Genomic DNA, 25795 nt, shown 5'->3' with positions numbered 1-25795 from the left:
TTTATGATTAGTTGAATGCATTTTGTTTATCCATTCAATGCACAGTGACATATTCATGACTTGAACAAATCAGCAATTGAAATTCAGTACGATTTTTTGCTGGCATTTACAAGATCGTGCCTGCATGTACTGTCTATTGCGATGTTGCATGGAATGTCATGCAAATGTCGCAGATATATATTCAGTGTAGGACCGCAATTTAAGTTCTTTTAGATGCTAATCGGTAAGTATTACTACGACATAATAGTGTTATCATGATATGTTTGTTTAGCTAGATATTGTTCCGTCATTTCATTTTATTAGTCTACAGTAACTGGTTGAGGTTTTAAAAAAGTAGCTGAGTTGTTGAGATATTCGTGAACGTGACACATCGACGGACTCCTGTCAAGCTTTTCTCCTATTTAATTTTTGTAATTTAGAAAACAAGGTAATTTCAAGCGATAAGTGTTTTCTCATTCTTGAAGGCTGTATGGTAACCTTAAGGAGAATAATCCATATCGTTTCAAGTGTTATGTGTTTTTCACATTCTTAAAGGCAGTACGGTTACCTATATACGAGTTAACTTCTATGTTATTTGGTTCAGGATTATGAGTTGTGCATGTATGATTATCATTGTCAATTCGCCGTTTCAGAATCTAATGCATCCTGGGTAATATTTTCAAAAGTGCACACCAAAACGTCCTGATTGGTTAAAAATGTCATTAACAATGGAAAAACCATTGACGTGACGTTATTTTTATTTTGTGGTACGAACAATGAAATTACCCATGATTCTTTAGATTCTGAAACGGCCAATTATATCACATGCTATTAAGGGATGCTCAATAAGTACCAATTGAAATACTGGGCGACTCTCTGTTCAACCAAATTCAACAGATAAGTTGTTTATCGAAAAGTTAAGCATTTCAATAACATCCTCCTCGGTGTATGTGTTTAGAATAATTTAGGTTCTTTAGAAATGAACACTTTTCATGATATTAAATTATAAATCTGTAACTACGAACGTATAAAAGGCTCTGTTTAATTAGATTATTTATTCAATCTTTCTATTGAGCCTGGGCCTAAAAGAAATAAAAAAGTCTTTATATGTTACTGCAAAATTGTAAAAGACAATTGTTGAATATTTTGCAGACGATCTTCCAAATTTTAAAGATTCATTTTCTGAATGACACCGTAGGTGGAATTTACTATATATTTTGTACCACGATGGATGTAAGACCGCTAGCTAGAAATACTAAGTCTCGCTATCAGGACGATATGTGGTACGTTGTTGTGGGTCTTCATTCGTCTTTATGTCACTTGTTGGTCTGTTGTTCTATCCAATAGATCTATAATTTTCTATTAATTTAGTATTATATCTTTTTATGTATGATTATCACGCAAATATTTAAATGATATACGATAATATGTTTATGATAGAGTGAAACAAATCATTTTACTGGAGAAATCTAATAAAAACATTTTGATTTTGATCAATTTAAAGCCATAATGTTACTAAAATACTTTACAAATAATAATTGTGAAAAAAACATTAAAAACCAACATAGGAAATTGAAAAAATTAACGGTTTCGACAGCGAAATGTCTATACGCGTAATTTATTATCGTTTTGTCCTAACCATCCTTTATAATCGGTGGTCATTTAATTTATAGTTTATTTAATGTTCTCAATGACTCTCGACAATCTCATTAAAATAAAATTATTATAATAATAATCCAATTGCAATTAGTACAATGGCGATAAGTAATACTTAACAGGTTAACCAACGACGTTATATTTACAAGCTAAATCTGGAATATGCTTGTTATTTCCGAAATTAGTGTATTGGAAATGTTTATTATTAATAAAAATTGAGACGCCGCGTTATAAATTTACCAGATCTCTATTCTTGACAATTCGACTTGGAACTGGATTGAGTGGTAAGTACTATGTTAACATCTAGATCTCAATTTTTTTATTTTTAATTTTATTTTTTTTAATTTTTTTTAGGGGGGGTATATACTCCTGTACTGACATGATTTATAATTAGTACTTTCTATAATTGTTCTAACATGATTTATAAACCAACCTCTCTTTAATTGTCCGTTTAGAAATATAGATTTACTATTTTAGGAAACTAACGTTGCATTTTTTTACGGCTGACTCGACCTTAGATGGTTTTGAGGTCTATTTTTGTCATAAAGCTCAACTTTCAGAGACATATAAAATGTATTATATGTCTCTGATAAAGCTCACGGCATCTTAGACTAGTCTTCTTTTTGTCAAGTGGACTATTACCATCACTTGGCGTCTGTCGGCGTCAAAAGTCGAAAAACAGATTTTCTCTTCTATAATCAGTGGACTGAACAATAATATATGTATTCCATGCATACACTTTAGTGATATTTTTATAAATCTTCGTAGATCAGTGGATAGAATTAAAGATATATATTGCATGAATGAACTGAATAGGAATAGTTTATAACGTTTGTCACGTGGTTTAAGTCTCCGTCGACCCACCAATACGACCGCCTTGTTTAAAAATCAAGAGTCAATGTATAAAAAAATTAATGACTGAATTAAAATGAAACATGATAACAGGAGATGTTGGATAAGCGTCAAAAGAAATGGGACAGCAACCAAAAGAAAAAAAGACCAAAAAGACAAATATAAGGCAACATGCAGTCTTTAACAATAGACAAGACTTAGTATGTACATACATGTAGTATATCAAACTCTAAATAATCATGAGTCTACAAAAAAATATATGTGTACATGTAAATCCAAAGATTTGTTTTATTTCTTTCTCGTCATGCTCGTCCGAAATTAAATATCATTGTCCTTACTTAATTCCTTAGTATAAAAAAAATCGCTCGCTCGCTATACCTTGTTCTTTTCCCTTGCAAACGAAAATTTTGAATATATATAATTATTTAACCTAAACAGGGGGAATACCCTGATTCAAACATAAAGAAACATGTATATATATATAAAACACTGGGTCAAAACGTATAATTGATCCATAATGAATTCCTAGTCGCAATTAAAATTTTACAATTTTACAATTCTTCACAGCAAGACTGAATACAAAATAAAGAAGTTTGAAAAATAATTGATGGTTTAAAGATAAAAACCTTAAATTTTTAATTAAAAAATGACACATTTGAAAATATTTTTTTAAAGAAGTTTAAAGGCGCGTTAATTTTTACTGGTAAAAAATTATAAAATTACTTTTCCTGAATTAATTCATATCAATACCTGAACATTTTTTGTTTCTCTTTAAGAGGCTCTAACTAACGTAGGTGTCAAGTAAATTCAAATATTTTTTTTTTGTATAAGATGATATATATTGGCTTTGAAGTATTTAGCAAATTCGAGTACTTTCAGATCGGTAGTTATTGTCTTTTTGATGTTGGGATGAACATGTACCTTGGCACGTCCATTCTGTGTTTTAGTTAGATGTGTTTCTATCAGTATTCATATGATTGTTTTCAGCTGATTTTTATAGTTTGTTCTTATGCTGTCCAAGATTAGGAGAAGGTTAGCGCCTTCATACTAGTTAGACCACACCACATTATGTATGTGCCTGTCCAAAGTCAGGAACCTGTAATTCAGTGGTAGTTGTTTGTTGCTGTGTAACATATTTGTTTTTCGTTTTGTCATTTCTGGTCCTTTTATAGCAGAGGGCATGTTAAATTGTAAGAATATTTTGTCATTTACACCTGTCCACCATCGGAGTGAGAACACAAAAAGGTAAACCTCTGGATAATGCCCAATCATAAAGAGGGCATGTTAAGACGATTTGGTCATTTACACCTGTTTACTCCCGGAGTGGTAAACTTCTGGATAATGCCCACTTTATTGAGAGGGCGTGTTAAATTGTAAGAAGATTTTGTCATTGACACATGTGCACCATTAGAGTGTGTACACAGTGGGAAGAGTGTGTACACAGTAGGAAAACCACTGGATAATGCCAACTTTATGGTGATGGCATCGCCTTGTTCAATTGTAAGTAGATTTTGTCATTCACACCTGTCCCTATCTGAGTTAACACACATTTGGGATAAATATCTGGAATTTGCCAACTTTATAGAAAGGGCATGTTAAGTTGTAAGATTTTTTCATATACACGTATTCCCTATCGGAGTGAGCATAGAATTGGGATACTCTTGTCGATAGTGCCCACTTTATAGATATATGTCATTTCTTTTATTGCATTACACAAATTGAAAAAGAAAATATCTCTAAAAAAAACATCAAATGTTACTTTTGGTATTTATACATCACATAATTTACATTCGTATTTATAATATATAGACAGGATCGATAGCTTGCTGTTCAATGCAGACTGCGCATGATGAGCAGGCGTAGAAACACGCAAGCTGTAGAGTTCTTCTGGTGTTTTTTATTTTGTGTTTGTTCTCCTACTCGAAAAAAAACCACAATAAATATTCCAAATCTATTGGAATAGTTATTTTGAATTTACAAAATGACACTAATGGCGATAAAGATTAGTTGTTTATTATACACGGAAGAAAAGAGAGAGAAAAAAAAGGATCGGTAATATATGAGACTTTTGAAGCTCTTTGTTTCATAAGCTTGGCACTATAGTATATGCGTCAGGTAGAATTAATATTTTTTTATAAAACCAAGGACGTTATTCTAAGCAACAACTAAAAACAAATACTATTAAAGATCACGATAAACGCATTGATAACAATTATAGACAAACAAGCACGATATCTAAATCAGCATTCACAGATGTGATTTTTTTTTTCTCAAGAATCTTCAAGACTGTATTAAGCTTCTAACTACCTATTCTATTGTCAGTTCTTACTACAAGTTGTATAGTAATCAGTTGAACACTAATAAATTGAAGTTTTTATTCTAGTGTTATCCACCGATAGTCTGTACCGCGTTTCATTAGAAATATAAGGTAAAGCTAATTCTAAATACTCCCAAAAGGCAAGGTCCATTATATCGACGCTTGAAATTAGGCCGTGAGCTTTCTCGTTTAAATTGTTTTTATTTGTCATTTCTGTTTTTTTTTTTAGTTTTACTATGCAGTATGGATTTTGCTAAAGATACCAGCGGGAAAGTCAAACTCATAGATTGAAAATAAACTGACAACGCCATGGCTAACAATAAAAAGACAACCACATAAATAATTATAGTACAGAAGACACAACATAGAAAAATAAAGACTAAGCAGCACGAACCCCCCACAAAAACTGTGGGTGATCTCAATTGCTCCGGAAGGGTAAGCAGATTTTGCTGGTACCATCTTCAGCCAATCCCCTGTGACATTGATTGAATAGTACAACAGAACAAACTATAAAATATCAAGCCATGTGACTGTATTTCAATGGTTGACGTGTATATGGCCTTTATACATTATAATCCTGGTACCTTTGATTACTTTTCATTTATTATTATTTTGTATATACACCAGGCCTCTTATAGCTTGCAATTCGGTATGGGTTTCATCATTGATGAAGACAGTATGGTGACTATAATATTTTCAATCCTTTACGCCGTTTTGATCGCTGATGGAGAGTTGCATATAGAAATAAGGAGATATGTAAAGATTGTCAATGAGACAACTTAAACTACATTTGTATCAGTCAAAGTTCAAATGGAGTGGATGTAAGCAATTATAGGCAACGGTATGGCCTTCAATAATGACAAAATATATTATAAGGTCGGATTTAAAAGGTACCGACATTGAAACATATGATTTTCTTTTATTAAAATAAGTCATTGATGCAAATCAGACCCCCCTCCCCCCCGTAAAAGTTTTGGCAGTAAACGAGGCACATCAGAAACGATTGAATGAAAAGAATCAATATTCGTTCCGGATCTTCTTTTTCTGATGTGGTGTTTATGGTTTACCAGTTTATTTTTCTTGCCAGTACAGAAGAACTCGCCACTTTTTAAACCAGTTTTACGTTTATTTGCCTTAGTTACTAAATGTAACTTTGATCGTTTTGAACACATTTTATATAGAAAAATATATTTTTTTAGGTGTCACCTTTCCAATAGAAATACCGATAATGACAGATTGATGAACTAGAGGGATGCTTCTTTTCTGTTTTATTTAATTATTGCGGTCATTTTTCTCTACTCCTATATCTGAATGTCCATAATTCTTTACTATGTTAGCACTCCATTATTCTCTGTTTTTTATTTTTATTACCTTATTTTCCCTACTCTCTTATTTTGGGAAGATATTATTTCACGGTTAATATTTCTGTACATTTGGCCATTTTTTTCTCTTTTTTATAATTCCCTTAAGACCCTCATAACACGCGAATCATATATCAATAATAACACCAGAATTAACGAACGCTTCGTTTTAGGTCTTTATGTGATATTATCAGGAAATAATAGACTCAATTATAGGTATGATAGTTCATGGACGTTCAGTTCTATTTTATATCTATAAGCGGAAGTGTTTTTTACCACAGTACTTTAGCACTACAAACTGGGTTGTAAAATCCAATGACCTTTGAAAATCGGGCAGCATATTTCATAGCAATTAATAATTGAAGAGAAATAATTTTTGTTTTAGCGTGAAATATAATTAACGAATAAAATTATATAGCTATATATAAAAACAAATTTTGTTTTACTGTGAAATATTTTAATGAAAAAAATATATGTATGTAAAAAAATATATATAGCTATATAAAGAGGCATTTATTTTATAATATTCAAGCATAATATATACTATTATCATATACTTAGACTAAATAACATATGATTTTTACCGTATGATAATAGTATTAAATTAAAGTTTTTTCCATATTTTTCGAATTGGTGCTTTAATAGCGGGCTGATATGAAATGTTTATCACATGCTTCGATTGTTATCACATGCCTTTCCGTAACGTTATCACATGGCATTCTGGTGATACTCGGCAAATTCCGGAAATTACACCTCAATGCTATGTTTTCAGTGAAAAACATTACAAAGTAGTGTACAAAACAATTATTTGAATACTGGAAAGTATATTGTGTAAAATAATAAAATTAAAAAAATAAATATTAAATAAATGCATTTTTTAAGTTTTTCTGAAACATAATTTAGAAAGTTACTTTAAAAAAGTTGACTTTTCCAAACAATTCATTACGTATATTGTTGAATTTATTTTTGCCTACTATAGTATTTGTCCATATTAAAATGTGTTTTTTTTCTCTCTGTTGAGGCATATGATAGAAAGATTTCATATTGAATATATCAAATTTTGGGTCCGACATCCGTGAACATTTTACTTTTTCAACCTCTTTTCGGGAACTACGTAAAAGGATCAATATATGAATCTGTTATATTTCTCTACTGATGAAGCATAATTATGATAAAAAGATCATAACATGTCATTTTTACATATCGCATGTATTACCAGCCCTCGGTCAATATCAGCCCTCGAGCCATGATAGACCTATCTTCAAAACTAGTATTCATTAGGAAATACGGAAATTCGATGTAAGGTAAGAAAAATCACAACGTATCATGCATAACAAAATAAAAGCAAATAAACACGTACATCTATATATCGGCGTTTTACGTTTCCGCATTTTGGAACTACGTTTCCGCATTAAAAATTCCTACATTTCCGCATTTTTATAGTACTCTTTTCCACATTGTTTTTACAATTTTGTTTTGTTGAAGGTTTTTTAAGTTTCTGCATTTTTATTATTCACTCAGTTATTAAAAAAAATAGTTGATTTGTGTCACGTGAAACTGTTGTGAAATGAAAGTGTCTGAAAAGGGGCAAGTTTTTGTGTAAACATAGTTTCTGTGGACTTTTCCTAAGAATTAAGTGGAAACGATTTGAATATTGAAATGAAAGGAAAGTTTAGACTGAAATGACGTGGCACCACTGAGTGTTATAGTACACAACGTTCCCAATCGGCAATCCTCGGTAAAATCGTTAGATGAGGGTACGGAATCGGCCGAGTTGAAACGAATGACAACGTTCCATCTAAAAACACATTTATTTTACGTTGTTCAAAATATAAAAAAGATAAGGCAATGTGGTATTATTGCCCATGAAACAACTATCTACCAAGGTCCTTATGGAGTGAATGTAAGCAGTTATAGGCAACTCTACGGCATTTAAAAAAGAGAAAAACATATACCATATAGTTGCCTTAAAACATGAAACAGTTTAATTGTGAAAACCAATTTTCTGATTAATAACAAAACAATTTTTGAAAAACAAATATGACTGTCGAACATAAACCGACGACCACAACTGAACTACAGGTTCCTGACATAAGACGGACACACAAAGGCGTGGTTAAACTCTTTCTGTGCGCTCAATTATCCCCTTACATGGGACAGTAGTTTTACATATCAAAAAGTCTCTTAAGTGAGGTACAACTCATGAGATCGATATCAAGCAGAAAACATCTTTAAACAACAAAGACCGCACATGGAAAGGTATTTATACATCTCTAAAAACAAACAAAAAAGACACAATGTGCAGACTCTGAGAGACCTTACAGAGACAGCCAACTAGTTAAAAGCAAATTACAACTAATAAAAAATTCATATATCTAAGACTATACTATCAATCAGGTATCATCCAACATCCTAAGAATTTAGTGTATATACGTCATTAACCATCTGAGAAAACATTATCTTGTACAATGTTAAAATTGGGGTACCGACAGATTATAGTACCGTGAAAGTGCATTTATGTAACAACATTTTAAGTATTGTTTTAACGTTCTGACAACAAATCAATATTTATCCCAATAAACATATTATTCAAAGATCTAAGTACAGTGCTGAATTCGCAACCTTTAAGAAGAAGTTACTAGTAAGTGAAAGAATAAATAAGTTTAGTATACCAAGATTTATTTAGTCATTTCAACATTATAAAGGCTATGATGACTACCAATTGAACTTGACGTAATGGTTTGAACTGTTAGTATTTTTCTTCGAAAAAAGTTGAATTACATTAATTACCAACACCTGTTCAGTCATGAATTAGTTCAGTTGGTATACTGATGTTTGTTTTTTTTAAATTTCCAGCAAGGTTTGACAAAGAATGTGATGACTGAAAAACGTTTCTTTGAAAATGATATATACATTTTAATAACTTTTACCTATAAACACACCTGCTCTCGCTGTTGACTTTTAAAATCTTTTTAATTTGTACTTAAATAAGTTTTCATAAGTCAACAAAGAGATCAGATGACACACTATAGAAAAGGTCAGTAAAAGCTGATGTTTGCTTGCTGAAAAAAAATATTTAAAAGAGTAATACCGCCTAGGTGGCCTTGTTGTAGCGTGATCGCCTCCAGAATGTATTAAAGTATGATTGCCAATGATATACTAACCATCAAAGTTTAAAAGAAATGAATGATATCAATTAACGGCAATAGTACGACAATAAACAATGAGACAAACCCATACGGTATGGTTGGCAATAAACGGCCCCGAAATGAAAATTTGAAACGATTCAATTGAGAAAACTATTTTCCTCATTTAGAACAAAACAATTTACTGAAAACATATATGACAGACAAGAACCAACAACAACCACTGAACTAAAGGCTCCTGACTTTAGACAATCACATTCAGAATGTAGCTGGGTTGGACATGTTAGTTAGAGCTCAAACCTCTTCATATCCTGTGATACATAATAATGATTGTAGTGGTGTAACAGTGTAACTTACATGCTAAAAATTGTTCCTGTTAAAGGACAGGGTACGATAAGTATCAGAGAACGGCCCAAATTTACGTTCAAAATAAAAGTGACTTGCCATGAATTACAATATATTTTTAAAGTTTAAACCCTATATTTTTGTAAACATCTACGGAAAAGGAACACAGTGTTTTTCTGTATTTTTATTGCAAGGAATTTAAAGTGAGATACCCGTAGCCAGGGGGTTCGTACGAATCCCCTTGAAAACAAACAAGCACTGTTGAAGTCTTTGTTCTGTTTGAATTTTGACTGTTAACGTTGAGTTCACGAGTCCAAATAACACCGAAAGGCGAGAGAAAAAAACCCACTCAATCAATCATATCTCCTCTTAAATTTCTGTGCTATAACTTTTAACATTAGTGAATTAATAAAAGATCAAAGGAAAAACTCATCATAGTCAAATATATCAGGCTTGCTTACGAGTTTATAGACGCAAGACGTTTGTTATGTTACATTCTGTTGTTGCAGACTGTGTGCTGTCTGTCTCGCTATTTGTTATCTTATGTTTGTATATATTGTCCTAGCTCTTGAACACCTGTATGAGTCTGAGGTTATGAATAAAATCTTGAAACTTAAATCTTATTTTTTTGGTTATTTTTGTCGTTGCGTTGCTCTGTCGTTGATATTAACCCCGAATCTTATTTAAGTTATCATAACTATTGATCCTGCAATTAAGTGTTCTACGTATTGCGAATTTACGATTAATGTTATACATTTCTTAAGAGCAATAAGAATCACACCAATTTTCTGATAACACATACACATGAACAACAGTCTTTTCTACGATGACAAATACCGATTTCAAAACCTGAATGTGTATGATTGTGGAACAAAAACAACCATGTCAATTTCAGCATGCATGTTAAGTGAATGTCGAGTCTGTAGCGTAGGGCAACTCGTACACTCCCGTTTCGAATTGGACAATGTTTTGTTATTTGTTTTAACTGTTGAAATGTTAGTTGTTCAACTTGTTGTTATGTTAAAATAGATAACTATACACCTTGAGCGATGTATTATTGTTGGCCATTCGGGATTCGTTTTTTGCGAACCCGTCTTCAGCTGAATGTGTGATTACTATCGTATTACTACACGGACCTCAAGGGATTTCAAATCAAAAATAAATGCAAAACATGTGTTTTTTGTGTCTCGCTAAAAGCTCGCATACACCTTGTTCCCTAGGCTCGTACAAAAAACAGCTGATTTTTCAAAACACTAAACAGTTATTGTCTATATAGCTATAGTCTACTTTATACGACAATAATATATTTAAAATTAATTTTTTTAGTGTAGGAATTAAAATGTATACATGTATTGTATCTAATCCAAGCTTTTATTACTTGAAAGTGAATCATAGGGGATAGAAGGGACGAAATCCGCTTCAATCTTTGTTTTTCTTCTTTCTTTTTTGGCATACAAATCTGTATAAAAATGTATTCGCCTCGCTTCTTCCTGTGGCAATATAAGGGTCGAATTCACCTTTTAACCTCAAATCATTGATCGCACTTCTTAAATCATTGTTGCACTTGTTAAATTATTGTTGTACTTACACTTCCATTGTTATTGGTTATAGTACGTCATTTTGTCGGAGATAGAAGTGCTCATGATCAGATATAAAATGACGTATAACAAAAAATGAATTGAAGTACTATCGGAGACAAAATGACTAAAAACAAAAAAATATTGAAGTACTTCCGTATTCGTCTTTCAACTTTTTTTGACACATTATCTTTTTTTTCAGAATTAAGTTTACGCAATAAGAACTGCTTGTTTTACAAAAAATAGAGATGGTACACTATTGTGCCTGAATTGTCGCCATGGATGGTTGTAGACAACAATACCGTTGACGTCATTTCGTTAAATAGTTATCACGAGAATCCCAGCACTAGTGTCCATATAATGGAAGCAAAACTACGTCACACGAATAACAAAGCCTAAAGGTAAGTAATCTATAGAGAGTTAGTAATCTGGGCAGAATTTCTGTTATTTTGATGGTATTAATTACGCCAATAAATGAAATGAAATAGCGCCACATTCACCTGTTAATATTTTTTTACCTATACCAAACATGTACTATAATTAACCTTCCCACTTAAGATTTAACAGAACACTCATTAAATTTAAGAAAACTCACAAACAAATAAATTGTTTAGTAATTATAGAATATTTTTTCACGAGTCAAGATGTCTGATCATACCCGGCATTCACGAAAATAGAGACTTAAAGAGGAAAACCGGTTATCATTGTTGTAGAACATAAATTCCGTCAGGCATTTGTAAAGAAAACTAGAGAAATAAAGTGAAGATGTACAGTTAAGTCGTGTTGTGCTAAGTTATTCACAGAAGAATCGTGTACAATTATTTTGAATAGAAAATTATATCATATTCATGAAACAAATGTCAAGAAATTAGAACGTCAAATGAGAACTGCGGATAACTGCTTGTCCCAAGCCTGGATAAAGGAGAAGGGAAGTCAATCATTAAGTTGTTATATATAAATGAAAATAAATAAAATTGGCGCAATTTGATGATTATTTTATTGGCGCAAATGATACCTATAGTTTTGAAAATTAGGTGGCGCAAAAGAAGTATTGCCGCAATTAAGTTGTGGCGCAAATGAGTTACTTTTTGGCGCAAAAAGATATCGCCCAGTAATCTATAGCGAAAATGGTAGTATTACATGTTCCCAGCATTAGGTTGGCTTTTTGTGTGGCAGGTGGAGAAGTCAAATTATGAGCGCTGTGATTGGATGTAAGGGTACAATATTTTTTTTATTTATCTATGAATAGCTGCATTGTGTATATTTACAATATGAATTTTGAAACCTATTGAAATATTTTCAGGAGAATTATAAGAAAAGACTTATATAAATAAATTTGGTGCAAAATGACGGTGGGAATGGATAACATAAACAAGCTCCGTTGGAAGTTGGTCATGATACTATTTGGCTTTAATTTTTAAAACAAAAAAATAAAGTACTAAGAGACAACATATAACTGTTTTATCCAGGTTTTTATCATAAAAAGTTGTAAATTTAAAAAATGTTAATATTGTCGCAAATGGCAGAATAAATAGTACCGTTTTCCCTCTACTGACTTTTTGATAAATAATAGAACGGTTTTATAAAAAAAAAAAGTACATACCGGATTGTTAATCCGGCAATGATTATCGTTGCGAACAAGTAAAGTTTTAACCATCGTATTTTTTTAAAAGCTTAAGGATGTTTGCTTGTAATGTTTTGGATTTTTTGTCAGATTTTCAAAATCCTCTGGTTTTATCCAATTTAAATGCCTTAAAAAAATTTGCCCATGAACCCCTATATTTCTTTTTATAAATCTTTCCCATGTATAATTATAATCCATTTGTAAAAGTATTATAAAATTTTATTTTATTTTTAATAGTGTTTGTGAACTTTAACTGATCAATGATAAAGCTATGACAAATCAAGAGAGAACATTTTCCCGCCAAAATGTCAATGGCTAATATCTCAAAAACAAGCACATTGACCCCTATATTTGTTTGGCTTTATTGATTCTTCAATTAATCCTCTCTCACTATATAGTAGTTTTATGGAAAGTTATTTATTATGAAACTGAGCAAACATCCTTAATGTGTTTTTTTTTTATTAATTCACTGTGCTAACATGAAATGAATGTATGTGGTATGATTTCAATGAGACAACTATCTAACAAAGTTCGAATGAAGTGGTCGGGCTTTTTTCCCGGGAACTCCGGCTTCCCACACCTATTAAAACTGACCGCGACAAAATAGCTCAAAAGTGGCGCTTTAAGTTGCGTTCAAACATAAACAATCAAATAATCAATCCAATGAAGTAGTTGTAAGTAATTATAGGCAACCTTACGTTGCGTATAGGTCATAATTTTCTGATCAAAATTCAAACTACTGTGTGTAACAAATTGCTGTTGTTGTCATTTGGTGTTTTACTGTATTGTCTATAAAGTTTTTCAACAGAAATGAATCTTTACAACATTTATGATTGACAATTTGATATACACCAAAAATCAGTCTATATTTTGTCCTGCATCCAAGACGTTCGCATATTTTTTTCTGAAAGGGGCACTACATGCAGCTAAGAAATATATAAAAAAAATCTAATTAAAAGTATGATTTGTTTGTTTGTTCAATCATTAATGAAAGTGAAATAATTTGCTTTTATCAGCCAAGATGGTTCAATTTTGTTAAATTAAGCTAATAAACATTGATAATGTATTATTCACTTGCAAGTGAATAATTCAACCTCATTAAATCCGTATTCATGTGAACTCCAATTTAACCCCTTAGAAAGAGATATAATAACGCATGCATTGTCCGTGTACGGTTATTTAAAGGAAAAGAATGTTAACATTGAAAGTGAAACAAATTGAATGGTAAATAGTGTGATTAATCAACTGGTTCGATCGACAAAAAATCATTTTTATAAAAGTAATAACGACGATAAACATTAAATTTTAAACAGATATATCATGTTAAGGAGGTGTATTAGCAAAAATTACCAGTCGAAAGAATGTTAAATTTTGCGAGCCGTAAGGCGAGGGAAATTCATTCTCAAGAACATGATATATCTGTTTAATTACACCGAATGTTAAAGTTCAAAAACGCATTGATGATCTTGACTATACAAGCGTCCAGTCGGATAGAGTATGTTTTGGCAAATACCACGACAGAGAGGGTAAAAAGGGCATATATTTTTGACAAATACACCGGCGGCGTTGAAAATTGAACGATATTCATTTGATAACAGTAAATTGGTGAAAAATACACTGGCTATCGACCAAATAAAATCCAGGATTCTTACATAAGTTGTAATTATAATCTTTTATACAAAATGTAACAGACCTATATTAATCCAGTTGCACGAGTTGCTTACATGTATTTATATCTATACGTTTATGTTTACATCACTTATATGGTCATAGAAGGTCAACTCTATAGTTACTATAATTAGATGTCGTCTTGGCTAAATTTCACACGAAACGAAGCTACATCTTATTGAAACCATGTCCTGTAAATTGATTATTTTATACTTTTGATAGTTTTGAAAATGTTTTACATTGTTATAAATAAGATATGAGTCAAATTGATGACATGAATTTGGCAGCTGTTGCCCCTTTAATTTACTCATTAAAAATTGAATTAAAAAAAAAATTCTGTTAATTCGAATAACCTCATATTTGCAGGGCACGATTTTAAATAACATGCTTTTTATTCATGGTGTACCACATGTTGGATATTATTTCTTAACAGACAGAAAAACATATTATAAATTTAATAAATAAATGCTATTTCATATAACATTTGAAACAAGCCAAATTATATAAAATTTATTTATTGAAAACAATGATGATACAATTTTTTCCCATGTACAGGACAACAAACTGTGGCGTATTAATGATATCCTTTTTTCGTGTTACACGTATATCACGATTTTGCGATGCAAGTGATTAATTACATATTTCAGATCTTTTTAGGTCTTTTTTGTTATTATATGTTTATCAAATTACATAATTATCTCATTTTCTAAAGATAAAACTGTTATGAAACTCGAGAGAGAAAAAAACACCCCTTTTTATACGGTTAATATAAGTAATTACTTAGCGACTTGTATTCTTTATTAGAAGGTTATATTTAGAATATTAATCAGTATTTCACCTTATAAATTGAGACGTTTGCTGGGATTATACATAATCGCAATTGGATAGAAAGTCACACTTTAAAGTCATATGAAACGAGTGACTGGTGAATAAACTTAAGGTGGTACATAACACTACAGGGAGATAATTCTGTAAAGTCAACTAAACGTTTTAATTAAGTTGTGTTGTAAGGGGAATGTTAAGCTTCTTAATGATCAAAATTTATATTTTTCAAACTGCTATATAACCAGTGTATTTTTTCTGACAAAACGCTTGGTTCAAAATTTTTCAACTTTTTATATTTTTGTTAAAGGGTCAATGTAAATACATTGTCCAAATTTTATGAAAATCAAACGAGCCAAATTAATTTTAGTGAAAGTGATGGGTACGTACCACCTTAAGACTTCTGTGCACGATGTTATCATTCTTTTTGAATCCATATCGTATTATCGTAAAAAAACACCATTTCACTTGGTCAGTGTTGTTGTGAAGATATGGCAGCTAATTAATGGTCATGTTCTGAAGCCGAAGTTTACCGATAGTCACCTTTGTAAACGATCAATTAAAAGAAGCATGAACATTCAAATAAACACGTGTATAACATGTACAATCAAATTATACAGTTTATATGGATGACAGAGCGATATTTACTTTTGTTGACTCTCTCTGCCAATTTGATTTCCCCCTTCGCAATTGTGTATTGAGGTCTCTGGATTGTTACGAGAAAGGTCACATGCACTGAGGTAACTGCTTACGGAAAACATGTCGGCGAATTGTTGGCTGGTAGCTAACAATTTAAAAAAAAAATAGTTTTTTTCTTCTAAATTTGGACAAATTAAAGAAGGTTCTTCAGAAAATATATATATACTAATGTTTACAAGTTTATAAATAAAAACTAGCCATTTAGTGATACCGGGTGTAATACAATATGCATATATATTTCTTTTAATTTGAAGCGACATGCGATTTTAATTTGATCAGTCAAATGGAATGCTATTCCCTGCAAATCTGCGGAAGATTATAATTTTATGACAGTACATAATTCAGAAATTGAACGAACACCAGGTTGTTAAATTTTTTCTTGTTGGACGACAATAAACACTTTCAAATATGCATTATCTATAATAGGTTACAATCAGTAAAATTCGGCGCCCAACACAGATAATACGTAGCCAATTCGATCAACAATCACCGAATTGATTCTTCTTTATAGGTAAGTAAATACTTCTTCATGTTTTGTGAAGTTTTGAAACCTGGTGCATTTAAGACAATGATGGTCGGTTGAAAACAAAACGTTCCGACAAGATTTGATTTTAATTTCCCAAATTTCCATTTCTATTTAGGAACCTTCAAGCACCGCCTGCATACGGAGCACATCCCTCTCAGTTGAAATACCGTATTGCTCGATCTTAAGTTTTCTATGTTGTGTCTTCTGTTCTGTTGATTGTATGTAACAAGTGGTATTTTTTTGCCATGGCGTTGTTAGTTTATTTCGACATATGAGATTGAAGTCAATTTGGTATAGTTTGCCTCTCTTTTAAAACGAATTAATTTAAAGTGTTTAGATGTTTACAGCCTATTTCATTGATAGTGACTGTGTTGATTAAGGTAATATGTTTGGCAAGTTAGCTTGCTTGCTAGCTGAACCGTGAAGTCATTATAAGTTAGGTATACTATCCACCTCTCGAAGTAGCCTAGTCCTACAGAAAGATAGACAACCAGTCTATTCTTAAAGGAGGGTAGTTAACCTAAATTAATAATGACTTCACGGTTCAGCTAGCAAAGCAAATAAGCTAACCAATGATTTTATCTTTAAATACACACTCAATGAAATCGGCTGTAATAAAAGGCCATACTTATCGTGTTTTTTCAACACTTCAGTATCAATCAGTACACATCCCATGGATTTTGGTTAAAGACATCATAATCATGACAGGAAAACAAAATCTTGTACAATGCCAAAATACCAGTATGCTAATGTAGTAAATGTGTATAGTTGTGACAAGGCTCTGTGTTGAAGACCGTTCTTTGAAAAATAAAATTGAGAATGGAAATGGAAATGGGGAATGTGTCAAAGAGACAACAACCCGACCATAGAAAAAACAACAACAGAAGGTCACCAACAGGTCTTCCATGTAGCGAGAAATTCCCGCACCCGGAGGCGTCCTTCAGCTGGCCAATAAACAAATAATATACTAGTTCAGTGATAATGAACGCCATGCTAATTTCCAAATTGTACACAAGAAACTAAAATTAAAATAATACAAGATTAACAAAGGCCAGAGGCACCTGACCTATAATCTTGATAAGTTATATAATGGTTAACATTGATAAACTGTGACTTGGATGGAGAGTTGTCTCATTGGCACTCATACTACATCTTCTTATCTTATCTATCTGTAGCTGCATAGAATACATATTTAGTTTGAAATTAATTGTCAATTTTATCAAACGGATAAAACAAAAAGTACTTTTAAGGGAAAAGATCATACAACTAACTACTTCTGTTTAAATATCCATGGATCCAACACACGACAAATTACTACAGATGAAATAGATACAGGCGTGTGAGAGGGTCCTGTTGGGTTACTGAATACAAAACAGTGTACAAAAAAGTGCTGAATAAAAGGAAAACTAGAGAAAATAGGCAAAAATTATAACGAAAAGATAATTGTGGGGATTTAAAATATAAAGAATTATTATTATAGATAATTATGGGCAAAGTAAATAAAGAATAGGGAAACATGTATGGTCTCAAAAATTAATAGAATTAAAGAAATAAAGAACCCCCATAAAACTCTCTTTTATTTTTGCATACGTATTGGTTTTCTGATACATTTCAATTGAATGTCATTTACCTTTTAAAACATCACGATTTTAATGTTCAAACCATACAGGCATGTATGCATGCAAATTACTTAATTAGACTGTTTTTTTGGCTAATATAAAGCTATTCCTAATCTTTAATTGAGCAAAACACTCTTTTTAATTTAAACGAAATGTTGTCTTTGTTTAAATTTATCACTTAAATGTTTGTGGGTGTCAAATTAGGAGGAGGGTTTCCAATGTGATTAATAATTAGTTTGATATATAAGCAATAAATAACACATAGTTTAAATCTTAATAGCTAAACAAGATGATGCCACTTTAATCATAATCCGAAACAGCGGATGTCTTTACAATAGAAATTAAAACTGTCTGTATAGTCTGCTGAAGATGAAGTTAAACTCCGCCTTTTTTTCTGAGGATCGCCTTTCCATGAAACTTGATTAAAGTAGGCGATTCATTATTTCAGACAGATAATCTGTAGGGGTTTAAATCGTGGTATAAAAACCTGATATCTTTACATTCTTTCAAATGATTTTCTATGCTGTTTTAGGCTAGCGCTACATGTTATTAGATGGCGTCCAAGACTTACGAAGACGAGTTGACGGGTAATGAATTGGCAAATTTGAATACCTTAATACAGGTTATACAAGTGGGAAAGGAAGATCTAGGAACAGATGACCAAATCGAGAAGACCGAATCATATATCCATGCTTACATTCAAAATGCATTAAATGACCATCCATTAAATAGCTTGCGTCATCCAAATGTACAATTACCGTTCTACGATGCTCGATTAGACATTGAAAGAGACGACATTATTTCTACGCGCATGTACATGATAAATTTCCAAATTTTATCACTTCGATATTGGAACAAAAATGCACGAAAAAAACTGATGGAAAAACATTTTCAAAAACTTCAAACTAGCGTCACGACGGCAAGACTTGTGTCAGAAAAGATAGTGGAATCCCTCTCATCCTTTACACGTGACCCAACTAGCAATGACGCACTAGCTCACAGAGATGAACCAGAATACTCAAACATTCCCGGAGACAACTTCTTGAAAAAAATCCTAAATTATTGGCTGATAGTTCCAAGGACACAATGGGATATTTCGGACGTCCTTCACCAGATGTATACCTTTGACATATTCCATCAAGGCTTTTTCTCAAAATATGTACATTTCTTTACCATACCAACGAATGTGCTGTTGCTGATGGTGTTTCTTGCTCAGTTCAACATCCCGACCCTCGGAGAATTACGATACGGAAATGTGTTTGCAGTTAACTTAGCTCTAGTCTTATTTGGCATTTTTGGTGTTGCCTACGTCATTATAGCTGTCCGTCAAAACAGTTGGGAATGGGGTGTTGCAACATTCGGTGTTCTTGCTATTCTTAATATGGCGGGAAATGTGTGGTACTACAGTTATCGGGCCATTGACAATCGGTGGTACAACCCGACAAACATCTACAGCAATCCGTTGGTATGGAGTTACATTGTGTCTTTCATGCAAACTGCATCCCATTTGGTTGTCCCACAGTTACCCCCAAATGTAACAGGTAAGACATTGGTTTTTAAATTGTACAATATTTTAGCTATTTTTGAAATTTTTAAAGATTTAAAAAAAAACGGCCACTTTTTTACCACTTCAACATAATTGAAATCGACAATCAGAAAGCCTCCAAAGGTTTACTTTTACATATTGAGACTTGAATGTAGGATTGTCTCATTGGTACTCATACCATATCTTCTTATATCTATTTAAGTCATAATAGTACGATAATTATACTTGTTAAAGGATTGGATATGAAACGAAAAAGTTCTCGGCAACGCCTCGCATTTTCCAGGTTGATTCTAAGCCACATCTTTAAATCGTTAGTTTGTCTAGTCAATATATTATTCTTGTCTACCTGTAGTTTCACTTTTATTTATATTATGAATACAATTGTTACACGTCTATTGATATTTTCAGCTGTTCTGGATCTGTTTATTTACGATGTATTTGAAAAATAAACTGCTTTAATCCACCATTTTCTATACAAGAAAATGTCTGTACCAATTCAGGATTATAACAGTTGTTAATATCCATTCGTTTGACGTGTTTGATCTTTTGATTTTGTCATATGATTAGAGACTTTCCGTTTTTATCTTTACCAACTGCATGCATATGGAATGGTGCAACATTTACTGGTAACCGAATAATCCAGTCGTATGTTTCACTTTCTACAACATTTATCGACAAAATACAGTTACATGTAATATCAGACGAAATTATTCTTTTTATATAAACTAGCTGTTTTTCAAACTAGCTGTTTTTCAAACTAGCTGTTTTTCAAACTAGCTGTTCCATAAGGGGTTTACATTGGGACTTACTGAATTGAATTCTAACAATTTGCAAAAAAGTAAAGAATAAAGAAATAGGCAAAAAGTTTATTGTAAATGTAGCTGTACTATTAAAATACCAAAAATTTGAGAGAAATGGGCCATTCCAGTTAATATCTGCTAAAGGGGAATGGAAGGTCCTTTGTGAGGGGTGTAAAAAAAATTCATCTGACACGTACACTTATATGCTAAAAACTTATGAGGGTCTTTCAGCAGGAAATTATTAGAAATAATTACATCTTAGGGGTTACAAAAATGCCTATTTCAGATCTTTGGGATGCTTTTGAATGGAGAAAGTTTCGTATCATGCATTATCTTGTATTGTATTTAAAATTATGATGGGTACAATCCTTGCAGTAAAAAATTCTGATAGGTCATTATTTCCCATGAAAGCCCATCCACCCAATATTAACGGAAACTCTGCATCTGATATGTCTTAATTTTTTAGATCTGATAGGTAGTTTTTCATGATGTATTTTTCTGATACGCATATAAAAAAATCTCCCCATCCATCCCCACCTGTCAGAAATTAACTGGAATGGCCCAATGGGAAGGGGTGAGACAGAAATGAGATACAATGTTATTAGCTTAAAAATAAAGAAAATAAAAAAATCTAAATAATATTTTAAGATCTAAATCAAAAGAAAAGTTGACGTGTGCAGATCAATACAAATCACACTATCAAATATCTGGTTTCTACATGAAAATGCCTAAAGACCAAAATAATAATACAACAAGATATAACATAGGACAACCACTGACGATTTTCTTGCTATTGGCTGGTACAATGTATTATATTTTAATCATATCCAGTTTATAAGACATACACACTTTTCCTTTTTATTTCAATCTAGTACGATCTGCGGTTTTAAATGCAGATGTTCATATCTGTGTTTTTATTGTCTTAGATTTAATTTCCAGATGATTTTAATTGCAACTGCTATTTATAAAAACTATATATAGAGAGAGAGGTTTTGGTTAACATTTATATTTCTCGTTTTGGCAATGTTTCTTTAATTATTTTTTATCGTTCTTAAATATCAGAAAGGAACAGTTATGATAAGGTTAGTTTACCACAAAGATCTTAATATCTTTAATAATAAAAGTTTATTAATAACATGCATAGTCGTACTTTAACCTATAATGGTTTAATTTTTAAATTCTTATTTGGATGGAGAGTTGTCTCATTGGCACTCACACCACATCTTCCTATATCTATATAGTAAATATTCAGTTTAGAATGATATAAATATAAAAAGATAGGGTATGATTGTCAATGAAATAACTCTGACAACTGAAACCAAATGACGTAGAAGTTTTAAAACAACTGTTGGTCGTCATACTTCCTTTAACAATAAGCAAAGCCCATACTGCATATTAAGCTTTAAAAGGCCACGAAATGACAAATAAAAAACGATCGAAACGAGAAAACTATCGGCTTGATTTATATCATAAACAATAAACGAATTTCCAAAAAAATGATATATAAACAGCAACAAAGGAGTTGGCAATCACTGACAAGCTCTTGACGTGGGATAGGCACATTGTCTCATCATGACAGAATGTGATGTGATTAAACATGCTTGATAGCGCCAACCCCTCCCCTGATCCAGACCCTGGTCTAACAGCGCAATATCAGAACAAACTATAAAAAAAAAGCATGTATTCGAAATTTTGTATAGATTTGCTCTATATTTGAACAATATCCATGTTTTGTACCAGAATAAAGGGAAAATACAAAATAATTTCAACTTCAAAGTTGTTTAATTTGTTTTCTACCTTATTTGTAAAATTTACCTAGAAATAAGGGAAAATAAAGTCGTAGGTTAAATTCTAAAAAAAGACATCAGAAGACAGACAGCACCATGAACACCGTGTCTAAAAGATAAACAGTTCAATATCGTAGCAGCTACGTATCGGCTACGTAGCAGCTGCTATCAATATTTATGTAGCAGCTAGTCTATAGCTACACGTTCAATAGTCAAAATAGCAGCTACGATATTGAACGCGGCCCAGATAAACAGACCGCAACTCCCGAAAGCTGAAGATCGAGTATAGCAACCACTCCAAAAACAGAGCAGCACTTAAGATAATATACATGTTTGCTTTCTGTTTTTGATTAAACAATATATATTTTTCTTCCAGGCACCAATTACTGGGAATCATATACTTCGTTCTTTACAATAAAGAGAAAGACCAAAGAATCAACAATCAAACACGTGGTATTTCTGTCACTCTCAGTGGTACTATTTCCGGTCTTGTTTGTTTTCGACGAATGGGTTTCATCCCCTCGTTTGCTTGGCACTGAGGTAGGATCTTTTCTCATTCAATTACTTAAAAATACTATTACATAAGGGAACGACCATTTCATTTCAAGGGGTGCTATGGTTTTTTCTCTCAAATTTCTGATCCCCAAATTCATGGGGAAAAAAAGTTCAGGTCAAGTTCTGAATCCAGATTATCCCTTTAATATAGGTTAAAAAATTGAAACAAAGTTATTTTATTAATAGCGTCTGATTCAAAAATAAACAGACCCCCCCCCCCCCCCCCACCCCACCCCCTTAAAGTTAAATGGTTGTTCCCTAAATGCACGTAATGTTGGTTAAAATAAATTTCACCAATTTACTTTTTATTCACATAGAAAAGAAATAAACCAATATAGAAAAATAAATTTAGACCAGATATCATACTAGCATACAGCCTAATCGCCAGTCAATGCCAGCTATTCAAGCTACCTATAATGTATACTATAAACAAGAATACAAGAATCTATGGCGACTCTGAATCGTACCGGGATTTGACAAGTGTTCCAGGACATATTCGTGTTACCCTAAAACAATGTACGTTGACAATAATCATTATATACTATCTACAAGCATTTGTCCTGCAATCAGCTAACTATTGTACAAATAAATGATCTTTGCTCTATTCGTATAGTATTAACATATCGTCTTATGTGCAGGCAAGAACAAATTACCATCGATAAGTTATGCAAATTAGTCGTTCGACTGGAAACATGACAGCCACTGAAAAAGAGTGGAGATATTAGATAGGTAAAAATTTGGCTTTGCAACATGCCTAATGTCATCAACAAACTGCTTAAAGGGTAGTTGCAAGTATTCTTCAGCGTGCAGAGAGCTTGGCACTCTCCTTCCCGCTGACAAGATGTGGCTGAATATTTAAACATCCCGCAAGCTAAACAAACACCCTCTTTAACAACTGGTTTAATACTGCTGGATTGGAGAATTGCAGAGATGATCGTATTTCGATACTAAAAAACTAACTATTAGAATTCGAATTCAGAATTAAAACAATTTGAACTAAATTTGTCTGAAAATAAAGAGTACTTGCTTCCAACCTCGCTTTTCTTCCTGCTTCTTAGGCTCGTTCAACTAAATCCTATATCTATATTTACCTTACAATTTTCTGAAAATTTGAAAAATTGAAATTAATTAGGAAAATGATGGTTGATGAATAGCCATAGACGATGACCCTTGCATCTGTATAACAGACCCCGGAAGACCTGTCTACAATATATGAAACCATTCATGTATGCAATAAGGTAAAAAAAGAAACAAAAAAGATCCCAGCGAAGAAAACAACTACGTAACAAGGACAACAAAAGACGTGTCACGGTAGACAACCCGAGAACCAGGAAGAAAATCACATACAAGAATAAAAACAAATCCAGAATGGTCTAAACCAGGAACATATATGTTGATATACTGTTCCACGGACTAAATCTTAAACAGTTTGACGCAATATTTAACAATAAAACTAATATTGAACACAAAGATAATTGGCAATATTCAAATGACTCTAAAGTTTAAATTTCTCCTTAAAAGAGCAATAATTGTTTTTAATTTGAAAAAAAAACAATCCTGGAAAAAATGATTATCCTTTATCTAAAACTCAAAATGAGTAACCAGACACAATTAATACAAACAAAAACAAAAAAACAACACTTTTGGTATACAGATGATTTTAGAAGTGTTTTATATTTTAGGTTCTATACATTATGACGGGAATAGGATACCGACCAAAGATTTTTCAGAGGTATTTCAGAGTAGTTGAAAAGGCGGTTCTCCATGGTAACCCGATTATCGACCGATTTCCTACAAACTACAAAGATCTCCGATTCGATACAGCTGAACCGATACTAGCTAAAGAAAAGAATGGATTCGTTTCAGAAAAAGAAATCCGCTAAATCGTCAGCAGACGACTAATGGTTATGTACCAGACACATGTGCTATACTAGAAACAAAATCAAATACGAGATTTAAACTTTGACAACTAGAAAAATACATTTACTTCTTTCTTTGTTTTTTGTTATTATTACCATTATTGTTAAATACGTTATTGTTGTAATAAATATGTTAAATGAATTAAAGATGTTTTATTTATGTTAAAATCAAATGATTTGAGTATTTTTTTCTGTTGAAACATTGGTATGTGAGATATTGCTGAAATCACAGTGACGTCTTCGCAATTCGAGTTACTATTGATTTATTTTTTATATTATACTTTATCCTTTTATTGGTAAACTAACAGTCTTATTAAGTAGTAGGGTATGGGAATATTAAGGATGTGGGAGAAAATAGCAGGTTTTAAAGGAAAAAATCCCACTATTAACATTTACAAATCCTTTACAAATCATTTATTTTCTTGCAAATTATGTGGATATAACATGAACGTTTCCTGCCGATTTCTGCACGCATGACAGGGGCATAACTTTTTGAAGGTCAAGGGTTTTTGGTGCTTAACAATCTTGAAACGTCACATTCGGTTTGTTTTTTGTCCCAACACAGCTAGAATCCTGTAGTTCAGAGGTTGTGTTTTGCTGCTGTGTATTAATTGTCTTGTTCTTTGTTTATCTGTACATTCATCAGGCCGTAATATTTCTCGTTTGAATTGTTTATCACCTTTTAAACTTTTTCCAGTGTTAGCTTTGTGATATGGGTTTTGTTTATTTTTAGCTCACCTGGCCCAAAGGGCCAAGTGAGCTTTTCTCATCACTTGGCGTCCGGCGTCCGTCGTCCGTCGTCGTCGTCGTCCGTCGTCGTCCTGCGTCCGGCGTTAACTTTTACAAAAATCTTCTCCTCTGAAACTACTAGGCCAAATTTAACCAAACTTGGCCACAATCATCATTGGGGTATCTAGTTTAAAAATTGTGTCCGGTGACCCCGCCAACTAACCAAGATGGCCGCCATGGCTATAAATAGAACATAGGGGTAAAATGC

General features: G+C 32.2%; 1 protein-coding gene across 2 annotated transcripts; it reads left to right on the top strand.

Annotated features, from left to right (window-relative positions):
• On the top strand, nt 1-24911 carry LOC134693787 (uncharacterized). Of its 2 annotated transcripts, none has more exons than XM_063554694.1 (5): nt 1-223; nt 11436-11634; nt 18724-19732; nt 22701-22864; nt 24562-24911. In XM_063554694.1, exons 3-5 carry the CDS (start codon nt 18745-18747, stop codon nt 24760-24762), a joined length of 1353 nt encoding a protein of 450 aa, XP_063410764.1. In that variant the 5' UTR covers nt 1-223; nt 11436-11634; nt 18724-18744; the 3' UTR covers nt 24763-24911. The 2 variants fall into 2 exon arrangements, with proteins under 2 accessions (XP_063410764.1, XP_063410765.1); XM_063554695.1 differs by lacking the exon at nt 1-223 and adding an exon at nt 1805-1919.
• Nucleotides 24912-25795: the final 884 nt, after the last annotated feature.

This window comes from Mytilus trossulus, chromosome 12, assembly GCF_036588685.1.
Source record: "Mytilus trossulus isolate FHL-02 chromosome 12, PNRI_Mtr1.1.1.hap1, whole genome shotgun sequence".
Taxonomy (NCBI): Eukaryota; Metazoa; Mollusca; class Bivalvia; order Mytilida; family Mytilidae; genus Mytilus; species Mytilus trossulus.
Note: the sequence above shows the minus strand (reverse complement) of the source record. Positions and strands in the feature narration are given on the sequence as shown.